This window comes from Homarus americanus, unplaced genomic scaffold (genome assembly GCF_018991925.1).
Source record: "Homarus americanus isolate GMGI-L3 unplaced genomic scaffold, GMGI_Hamer_2.0 scaffold23578, whole genome shotgun sequence".
Taxonomy (NCBI): domain Eukaryota; kingdom Metazoa; phylum Arthropoda; class Malacostraca; order Decapoda; family Nephropidae; genus Homarus; species Homarus americanus.
This window is the reverse complement of record NW_024733231.1, coordinates 5,391,253-5,403,059: the sequence shown is the minus strand read 5'-3', so window position 1 is coordinate 5,403,059 and position 11,807 is coordinate 5,391,253. Positions and strand designations below refer to the sequence as shown.

The 11,807-nt window shown below is 37.1% G+C and overlaps 1 protein-coding gene across 1 annotated transcript; it reads left to right on the top strand.

Annotated features, from left to right (window-relative positions):
* Positions 1-1,098: 1,098 nt before the first annotated feature.
* Positions 1,099-10,584, top strand: LOC121869615 (something about silencing protein 10-like). Its single transcript, XM_042371096.1, has 11 exons — positions 1,099-1,241; positions 2,050-2,236; positions 2,579-2,783; positions 3,802-3,920; positions 4,541-4,682; positions 5,029-5,146; positions 6,088-6,193; positions 6,927-7,045; positions 7,237-7,421; positions 9,579-9,751; positions 10,133-10,584. The coding sequence occupies exons 1-11, from the start codon at positions 1,225-1,227 to the stop codon at positions 10,220-10,222; spliced, it is 1,461 nt and encodes a 486-aa protein (XP_042227030.1). The 5' UTR covers positions 1,099-1,224; the 3' UTR covers positions 10,223-10,584.
* Positions 10,585-11,807: the final 1,223 nt, after the last annotated feature.

Sequence of the window (11,807 nt, the reverse complement as noted above, 5' to 3'; positions counted from 1 at the left end):
TCCATTCTAGCTAACGCAACATTAACTCTAGCTAACGTAACATTAACCTCCACATTTACCCTTAGCTAACGTAACATTAACCTCCACATTTACCCTTAGCTAACGTAACATTAACCTCCACATTAACCCTTAGCTAACGTAACATTAACCTCACATTAACTCTTAGCTAACGTAACATTAACCTCCACATTGACTCTTAGCTAACGTAACATTAACCTCCACATTGACTCTTAGCTAACGTAACATTAACCTCCACATTTACCCTTAGCTAACGTAACATTAACCTCCACATTAACCCTTAGCTAACGTAACATTAACCTCCACAGTAACCCTTAGCTAACGTAACATTAACCGAAAGTCCTTGGATGTTTACATAAGAAAGAAATAAAGAAGGACAATTCTATTCTGGTTGGTATTCATTTTCCTTGTCTTGTTGACAGTACATCCAAGATCGTATTGTCATTTAATAGGCTGACTCACTGATTACAAATATACAGTTAATATTATTAGTGAATAAAATCCTTTCTATCTTCAAGAATATTTTTTCTTTTACGCTATATTCAATTTGAGTTCTTATAAGAAAAAAAAAATGAAGGTTTCGTGAGCTGTATGTCATATCCGAATATAATTTTTTAAACTCAAACACCAATGGACGACCTGACGATGACGCACTCAAGGAAAAGTTTGCTTCTATGAAATTATCACACATAAAGCGTTGATGATCCATGATAGGCAATGGATACAATGTCTGTGGGTATTTATGGTCGTTACAGAGAACAGATGTGCATAACAAAGCACAGACTGACTGCCTAAACAACTAGTAGGCTGAAAAGGGGTGAAACTGATAAAGAACAGACTATTTTTCCCAACAGTTAGTAAGCTGATAAGTGGTAAAAACTATAAATTAAAACTAAAAAGATTTTACAACTCACTGTAAACTCTTTAACAGTTTACCAACATCCACTTCTGTGATATGAATTATCTTAGATTATTTATTTTCATTTTAAACATAATATTACACTGTAAAACATTGGGTGAGAATATAATACGGTGATGTTTTGATTATAAATGAAATTGGCGAGAAATTTAGACATGTTAGGGAAGTATGAAAAAGTTGGGGCAAAGTTTAATGTGTGGCGCCTTTGTTTACCTGACCAGCTGTGTTGCTGCTCACGTGTGGTGGCTGCTGGCGTCTGATACTTTCAATAATATCATAGAGAAGATATGGGTAAAAGAAGGAAGTAAGTCTTCAATGATTCCAGTTTTCATTAGAGGTTTTTTCATAAGTATATGGGTCGTAGTGGAGCATGATTAATAGGTAAACAAGACTTGTTACTGGAGCATGTTGGAGTGTTGGTGTCGAGGAACACACTCTGGATTATCAGTATTTGGGAAAATAAATGTAAGGTATCGTTAAGGTTCGTACTTCAGTAATAATTGAGGACGTGGGATCATCCTTAGCAATAAACTTTAAGAAATTTCTCCATCGATAAAGGATTTTTTTCTACGCTGTGACACGAACAAAAAGTGCACGAAGCCACCCCCAGACTGTCCGGCCAGGCTCTAATAGGTATAGCCATTCAGTTAACACTGTTGGTCAAAGTTGGTCATACTTAGAAAATTGTGTATTCATATATCATCAATTGGTCATCTGATTATGGATAAAAAGGTAAAGTCAATCATCCTTGAAATTTTCCTGTTGAAATGTAAGGAAGTAATGATTGGCTTTCTTTTCTGCACGTTCACCCCTCAATGTACAGTACAGTACTCATAACTAACTGATCTGTAGATGTGATTAAGTAATGTCAAGTAGTAAACCATAACCTTTACCTTTAGTCATTTATGATATTGACAAAAACTATCTTTGAACTTTTGTTTTATCAAGAACCTTTGTGTATTCTGACCACAACTGTTCACCTGGCCTCAGTCCCTTGAATGGACTTAATGATTACAAAGATTTCACTTAAAGGATTTTTAATTTGTTACCAATAATCTTTTTTTTACCTTTATGGCCCAAAACAAATCAGTAAAGTACATAATTCATTACAGAACTGGAGACAGAAAACAGCAGTGGCAGTCTAACAGTAAGAAAAATGAGGATGACACACGCAGAACGCTGCTCGACCCGGAGAGCAGAAGCTTTGTGTATGATGAAGTGGATGATTTTGAGGATGACCAGGATAACTTAGCCCTCAGCAAGGCAAGAAAACTGATGTCAAAAAAGAAAGAGCCCAAGGTAAGTAGCCCTGTTGTATTTCTTGTAAACTTATTCATTCCAGAGTACAGTGGATGGAAGAGAGACATAAACCTCAGTGAAGAATAAGAAAAGGTATATACAGTACACAACAGGTTACTGAGTGATAGACCTTACCTACCTTAGTTTTAGGAGTGATTGTACAGTATTCTTAAAACAGAAATTAGCTGATCCACCAAACCAAGTTCCAGTAAGTTCTCTGAGCTATATAATGGGATGCCATGCTTCAGTCCTCAATTGCAACCCATGTCAAAAGATATTATGTCTAAATTATATGTACATTTATTAAGTTCTCATATTTCTGACGTGTACACTCTCCTACAGGAACAAGTGTTGGGTATCGATAGTGATTCTTCTGATAATGATGACGGTGGTGGTGATGATGATGAAGAAGAAAGTGATGAAGACAACCTGTATATGGAGGATGACATTGTTGATGAACCTGAATTTAAACTTCCCGATGAACGCGCGTGGGGCTCACACAGACGACGGTACTTTGGTACAGACACCACCGATGAAAAGATCAAGAGTAAGTCTTTTCTTTTTTGTCACATACAGGGATAGAAATTAACTTGTATGGTCTACTGTTCTTCAATGAGTGACGTGTGAGGTACTGTACTTGCACACTGAACACACCATGACAGAGCCCATCAGTGGCTTAGGGTAAAGGTATTTAATGGGCGAATACCTGTACGTTATTCATATGATTAACACATTTGCTCCAGTGCTCTTCATCCATTCACCACAGAAGCCTCTTAAACTATCCATTACTGGTTGTTCTGTTAATGGTCAGGTATGAGTCGTGGTCAGGAGTTAAGCTTTCAAAAACCCACATAGACAACCTAAGCCATAAAAGGAGTGTCTTAGCTCCTACCCTCAGGTTTATTTTGAGTGTTTTATGTATGTACGTATATCTAATTATGACAGTAAGAGCATTTAAAGAAGCACTGTTACTTAACCCTTAAATGGCAGCCATCAGCAGTTGAAGTAAGGTGGAAGGACAGCTGCCATCATTAGTGGTCGTTTTACTTTCATTGTGTACTGTTTTTCCACATAGGATAAGATAGATAGATCGTTATTTATTAAGTAAAATTGTCATACAAGTTTACAATTTTGATTCAGCTTGTACTGCATAGCTCTTCGACTGTACTGGTATAGTGTACATAGACTGTACAGGTATAGTGTACATAGACTGTGCAGGTAGTCAATTCCATATACCTTGACATTGTGGGCATACAAATAGTGGTAAACAGTCCATCATTTTGACCAAGGACAGCCAACAAAGCCATGGGATGCTCCTTAAAACAAAAATAATCACTTCACAGTCATTAATTTGTAATAATTTATTTATACATTATTTACAAAAACTAAATGATGAAAATAACATAGTTAGCAGAAACAGGACATAATCTTATAATTATGCAGAAAGTAATGGTTTGGAACTGTGCATTTATATAAAGTTATGGATATACTGAACTGCACCGTGTTGGTCAACTTGGTATATTTAAAGAATGAAAAGTTTGGTAATGAAGTCTTCTTTCGATCAGAGAAACTACACACTGAAGATGAAGAACTGGCCAAACTGGAGGAAGAGACGGCAAGGAAACTCCAGGAACGTATGGCGGCAGAGCTTCAAGACCTCGTGCCTGATGACCTTATCCCCCAGGTATGGAGTGTGGTGTATGTGTAGGGCTCTTAATAACAGGAATTAGGGGAGCCTTATAGCCACTAGTGGGGGTTGAAGGGTCTTCCATTGACTGCTCAGGGTGCAAGGGAGAATTTTTTAATTTTTTATTTATTTTTCCTTCAGATCCACTCCCACCCTATAAGCCCACCTTGCCCCGTCCCATCGCACCTCTACATAAATCATAGATCCACCGTGGCTTTTGGTTTTTATCGAGACGTTCCTGTGTTTACTATTACTCGTGAAAAAATATATTCTTTATCTGCTGATCCAAGAATGTATGTTGTATACATCGTGGAACACATTTAGTTTATTGCTGTTTAGTACAGTATTAATGTGTGGGTCACCGATGACGTGTGTGCTCGTGTTCCTTCTTCCCCCTTACCACAATGGTTGATCTTATATATCCTCACCTCTCTGTATGCTACTCCCTCATTGTTAAGTCTATTTTATACTTTCTGTTTATTGAAAAAGTCAAATGGTTCTTGTAGATTATATTTTTTAGATGAGTCAGGATGAGGAAGGAAATTTAAGTAATATATCATGAAACTGTGTAGAAAGAGAGAGACTTCTATGGAAACTTAGTTCATCTACATCTTCAGGAGGAAGTTAGTGGAGTGCCTGAAGACGAAGCCTCAAAGTCTATGGTGGAGGTGGACCTGTCAAGATTGTCTCGAGCTAAAAAGCTACAGTTGCTTCGGAGGGAATCACCAGAATTAATTCCCCTCCTTGATGATCTAAAAGGTAGGGATATATTTTACTTGGAGAAATTTGAACCCATTAATAATTATAAAGCTCTTACAATTTTTATCAGGAAAATACAGTAGTAGGTAATATCTTTGACTTCATTTAGAGTGTTTATGTCATCTAACAATGCTTCATATGATGCTCTAGCAGTTTTCAAGGGAGTAAAAATACCATACTATTAAAAATGTTAGGCTGTCTCACTGTAGAGCCCAGAAGTTATGTTATTACCTGTAAATTTCAAGTAGTTTTTAGGTTTTTAAATTTACTCATATATTCAGTAGCTTAGATATTAAATACTTGTGCAGTAACAGTACAGTATTTATTTGTAAGTCTCAATTTTCAGAAAAATGTGAGGAACTGAACTCTTTTTTGGTTCCACTGGTGGAAGGTGTGGAGACAGGGAAGATTTCCTCTCTTTCCGTCTGTCAGTACATCACAACTAGATACAGACTTCTCCTCAAGTAAGTTATTGAAATTAGAGTGTCATATTGTAATGTCCTGGTACTGCTAAGACCAGTACCTTCGTAACCCAATTAGTGGTTACTGTTTCAATTCCAAAATGGAGTGGAGGATTTTTCTAAAGTGTTGGGAGAGATCAGACAGTATTAATGTCTAATCTATGCACAGACATCTCCTTGTCAAAGACTGTAGACATTTATAACAGGAAGATTTGAACTAATGGAGGTTACATGACAGTGTGTTGGGTGCATTTGTTTTGGTGGTCAGGTAGGGTAGGGTACACCATTATCTGCTGAATAATGATGAAACAACCCTTGGATGGACTAACATTCTGTCAAGGGACTGGACAACACACAAGCAGCTGCATGCTAAGAACCAGATCAGAAACTGGTTGGCCACTCTGCTTCATCACAAGGAAAGATTTGTATGTATAAATTTTAAAGCCAGAATTATTTGAATGATTTTGGTTGAGTCTTTTATAGGAGATAAGGATTGTTCTGTTGATTATATGATTCTTGTACAGGGTATGACTACTTATTTAGGCAACACGTACTGTATACTCTATAACATTAATATTAAAACAAACACCACCTTTTCAGATTAATTAATGGTATTCATTCTATTCATCTGTTACACAATTCATACACCTCTACAGTACATTATTCCACCAAGCAACTAAATTATCCCGCCTTTTTCCTTCGCAAATAGATTTTTGCCGCTATATTCCCCTACAACTATGTTCTTGCATTGTAATGTACTGAAATATTTTGTTTATGGGAAGACGGCAACACCCACATAGAGTTGACATCTCTGTGGAGTGTAGTTTAGAGAATCTTATGCTATACTGTACTGCCTTACTCCTTTTCAGATGATTTTACATTATTTATTATATTTTGTATTTTAGTACAATTTGACATTTTTTATTATGTTTTCTGGTTTTCAGCTATGTGTGTGTACTGAGCGTATACATGGTTACTAAGTGCAGCCAAGAGCCTATGGGCAATCATCCAGTGTTGAGTCGACTAGCCCAGTACCGCCAACTGCTGCAGGTAAATGCTTCAAGAATAATGTAATGTTTGGTAACGTGGGTTTGTCGTGGTTCACTTTTGCTTGAGTTGAATAGTTTGGGATTTATTTCAATTTATGTTACAAGTCCAGAAGTCTGTGGTCATTTGGTGCCATAATGTGTCTGTTACCTCTGTTAATTGTCTACTGTTTATATGTTTAGTTTCATTGGGCAGATTCTTAACAAATTGTTGAGGAATTTTCCTCTTGGTGAAGGAGTGTGGTGACTTAGTGGGTGCAGTGCTGATTAAAGCTCCCAGTCCAGCCAGCTGAGGAGAGGAATGAAAGCTCCATTTGTTTATGCTTCAAACAAATGTTTTTCATTGATTTTTAACTCTCCACCAGAGCCAGATTAATCATGGCTTCTGGCTGAAGTCTCATCATTATTGGCAAAATTTGAAGTACAGACGTTATTATGGATTGTATTACATTTGTGCAGCAACATAATGCTGTTTCTTTCCATCATATAGCTTTATACATAAGCTTACCAGTTTAGGTCAGGTGACTTGAGGTAATGAACCTTAATTTAATGTATGTTGACCAAAATTGCCTATTAACCATTTAAACAGCGGCCATCATCAGTGGACATACCATGTTCATTGTGCTCCATGTAAGAAATCCGTAGCTGTTGGTAAAGGGTTAAACTTTATGGGGAAATATTGGCCACTCCATTATTTGTCATTGGCATAAATTAACACCATTTACTCTCACCTCTAGGAACTTGGCCCCTGTGATGACCAGCTGAGAAACCAGTTGAAAGAGTTGATTCCATCTATCATCGCTGACAGAACGGCTAAATTAAATGCCTCACCAGCTAAAGTAAAGGGGAAACCAAGGTCAGGGTCTTTAATGTCTGTGTCGTACTGTAATTGTAAAGCTAAGTTTAGGCTATTCTGATGTTTGTAAAATAAATACAATGATGATGATTTGTGTGTAAAAAAAAGCTTTATTCATGATGGCGTGGTTAAGGCTACTGTGACTTCCTTCCTCTACCATACATTTAACATTAACTTTTACTATTTTTCAGGAAGCAGAAAACGTTACAGTTACTGAGCAATAAGAGCAAGATGAAATTAGAGAAGAAAAGAAAGCTCTCCGACTTACTGAACGACTCCCAATTGTCAGATAAAGACGATGTTGTTCCTCAGTTGAAGAAGAAGGAACAAACTCAGGTGGCAGAAGCAAGCAGTGATGAAGAGCAAGGAGTTAATGGTAAACAATCACTTTTTATAGTCTGTTATGTTATTTCCAACTTGGTCTAGCTAACCAAGAGACATTCATCAGATGCTGAATTACCACGTCAGCAGTAGTAACTTATTTTGTGTAGCTGATAATGTTATAAAGTAAGTCAATGATACCTCCCGTGGAGGCAAATACAGTACAGCATGCCATTCAGATTCACAGGGGTTAGGATCTCAAAATGGCCACAAATCGCCAAATCTGCAAATAACATTTGCTTACCACAAATAATCAGAAACTAATGTATATTAAAAATGTTGAGTCTACCCTCAAATCCACTCAGTGCTTTCTTATTAATAAAGCACGGAGTAGCTTGAGAGTAGACTCAGCATTTTTTCTGATTATTTGTGAAAGGATTTTCCCATTATTATTTATTTGTGTGTAGTGTTAACACACACACACACATATATACAATACAGAAAAAGGAAATTACTGTCTCTAGAACGAATGGCTCCCTGTCCCGGCCGCAAAAATGCCGGCAACTTTAAAACTACCCACAGACATTCTTGGGTACATCCAGGGTGTCATCCGCAAAATAAAAATCCGCGAATTATTGGGCGTACTGTACAGTAATTTCAGTAAGATATTGTGTCTTCCACAGATTACCAGTGAAAGGGTTATGGGTGTATCTTGCTGTCTTAGATAGAACTGTATTCTCGTATACATAATAAACAACATAAATACCGTACAGACATTCCCCGGGTTATGGATGGGTTCCGCTCCTAGAGTCTACCTGTAAGCTTGAAGTGGCTCTTCCATAAGGTAATCATTGAATACACTAAGTACACTTAATATATACAGCTGTATACAATTACTATACAGGTATGAGACAATTTATTTCGTAGGCTTGGGACCTGGAGGTTCCGGAGTTGTTTTTTGTTTTTCCAGAATTTGGAGCATTGGGCCTAAAATGTACAGTAAACCCTCTGTAACTGGCGGTGAAGACTCTATTGAGATCACTAGATTCACCCCCAAAAGTATCTTTAACTGTACACTGTAACATTAAAACTTAAAATTTTGTAGGCATATAAACATCAATAACTAAAGTACAGTATACGTATAAATAGCATTAATGAAAGCATAAAGAGAGCAAAATGATACAAGTTAGTGTTCAAACTGTGCCACAGTCGCCCCTGGTGCTCTCCTTAATAGCATCCCTAGTGATGATGCTCTGCCATGGACAGTTTTTATTATAATAATAATAATAATTAACGGTTTATTGAAAGAGCTTGGCAGCCAGAAGGCTGAAAATATACAGTTACATAAATGGGGAATGGGTTTCGAATTACAAATAATATACAAATAACATAAGTGATATAAATAAGATATATAATAACTAGATGGGGAAAAGCTCAAACTACAGGGCATTTCAACATAGTGACAGTGCAAGAAGTAGTATTTACTGGGAGTGAATACACTGGTTTATTACAAGTTATTGATAATTTTTACAATGGTTGGGACTGGACTGGTTTTATAGCGATCAGTTCGTGCACGTATGGGCTGGATGCGGTTGTGGTGTCGAACAGCAGTTCTCGGGCTAGGGATCTCAGGTGGTAGTAGGAGCTGGTGTCGAGGATTGCACTTACTGTGTGTTGGATTGTGTGTAAAAAAAAAACGTTCATTATATCTACCCAAAGTTACAAGTTGAGAATATTTTATACCTTATGACAATTACCATACCAGTATTTCCTTTAATGTTACTATTATTTATTTTTCCACTTTTTGAATGTAAGATTGAGTGTGTACATAACTAAATAGAAAACTTAAATTAAGTACATACACTAAACAGAATATTCCCCAAATTAAGAGTTAAAAAAAACACATAGCATAATGTACAGCTCACAGGTGGGGTAGGGTTGAAAATATCCCCACTTGGCCAGGAAATTACTTGGCGCTCATTTTAAACAGGATTTATGGGAGAGTCTCCGTAAACTCGGAGATCCATAATTCGAGTCTTCTTTAACCCAGGGAGTGTCTGTACATACAGGCACATATACATACTGTACATACATGCATACAGTACAACATACATACTATACATACACGCAAGTATCCATACATAATTTTACCATCTCTGTGCCTTTCTTTTCAAGTGGTAAATCACCTTAATGGCTTTATTTCTACCTGTAGAGTCACCTGCAGTAGAGGAGAAGGATACGCTGGACCCGGACGGAAGACGTGCCATTACCTACCAGATCGCTAAGAACAAGGGGCTGCTGCCATCACGTAAGAAGGAACAGAGGAACCCAAGAGTCAAATACAGGAATAAGTATAAGAATAAACTCAAGAAAAGAACAGGACAGGTGAGCAATATTTATGAACTTGTACTTTTATTTTTACTAGAAGTGCTGACTGTCTGAAATGGAAGTCAGAGATAAGTGTCATAATTTAGCTGGTATAATGGCTGTGGTGTTCAAATAGGTATCAGTTAAGGGGATTTAATATTTTTAAGGTTACTCAGTTGTGTGTGCAGCTAACATTTAATTTAACAGGTCTGGCCAAAAAATGCATCTGGAAGTCGGGATTTTGAAATGAATGGGAGTAAAAATGTGAACAATTAGTGGCTCTGTATAAGGCTCAGTCAGTAATAGGCACGAATGGGAGAATGCTTAGCTAGTCTACATTTAGGATCTTTTATAAAACAAGTGGATAGATTGAGTGATCTTGGTTTATCTCCCCTACAGGTGCGTGAGGTGCGGAAAGAGATACAGCGGTACGGAGGTGAGGTGGCAAGCATCAGGTCCCACACAATTAAGAGTATAAAAATCAAGTGAATACACCTCATTGATGATCAATTTCATGCATTGTCAAGTGAGAAAAATTATAATTTCAGTATGTAGTTACTGCACATGGGAAAATGATTAGTTTAGTTACAGTACATTACATGGAAAATTATAATACAGTACCTGTAGTTTTTTGCAGCAGGAAAAAGATTGTCCATTTCCATACTTACAACACTTTTATAAAATAACTGACGGCTGGAGCGTTTACTGTTGCCTTTAGCGTGTGACATACTTCATTGACTGAAGAATGACCATCACTGTCATAACTTTTGTTATAAACAGTGTTACTTTGGTCAAACCCAACCAAAATATAGATTCCTTCTTGTGCACTCCAATAAATAAATCCACTATTGTGTTTACTTTTCAATTGCGGAACATCCCTTTGGTGTAATGATTTTGCTAAAGGTGAAGGGTAACCCAGTTGCTGCGTAATGCTAAGAATTGGGAGACTGGCCAGCCTGTATCACTGCAGGAGAAGGTTTGTGTGAAGCTAAAAAAGGTATCTTGATTAAATAATAAGAAGTATTTCATGATATTGTTTTGTTACATAAGTAGTCTTCTGACTATGTAAATAAAGTATAATGTATGTTATGGAGAATTTAGAAAATTCTGTTCTTTATTTTATCCCTTGTCATTCTGCTTGAGGGATAACAGTACTGTAAAGAAATGGTGAACAACCATATACAGTATACATGATGGGCCATAAGGAACCTTGCAATATTGACCAGACTGATGATGCTAGATAAGCATATCACAGTTACCAATCTCACAAAATAAGTCTGCCACTGTACCATAAATGCAGGAGATTGAACACTATTGAATAATGGGAGATTTTGAAATTGTTCTAAGTGTAGTATGACTTTCTCCACACTCCCATGGTACTGCCTTAAATCCACCACCAGTATAGTCGTGTTAGTAGAAGAACAAGGCAAAATGTAAGGGTAGCAGTAGGTGTAATGTGGCTGTAACAGGAGTAGGCTAGGTGTAGCTGTAGCAGTAGTAATAAGTTCAGCATGGTAACAGCAGTATGTGTTCAGTGGATTACTAGGTTCGGTATAGTAGTAATTAGTGCAAGTAGAATGAAAGTTTATGTCTTAGTATGTTATTCAGTGTAATAATACTGTATTGGGCTTTGTAAAATAGTAGCAAAACTGTACTAGACAAGGTAAAAGATAGTAGTATCATCCAGTATGTACTAGTGTACTACTATGTAAGGGGTGTTGGTGGTGCAGCGGTAGGTTAGTTTAAATTAGGTCAGGTTGGGTTAGGTTAGATTAAAAATATTTTTGTAGACGGCACCCTATAGTTGCACCTAAATTACTGTACTAATTAGGTGATAATACGATCATTAGGCTGGATGTAGCACTTGGAGGTCTAGACCATTCACAAAGCAATAACGGTGGAATAAATCAGTAGTCAGAGCTGCCGAAAAGAAGGGTTAAAAAGGGTAGGAGCAAGAACCGAGCCTTTGAGGTACAGTACTCCACATTAACAGGAAACTAGTCAAAGTGTAGACCGCTATCAACTACACGACTGTTGCTGATTTTATGCATTCATACGTAATATAATGACATGA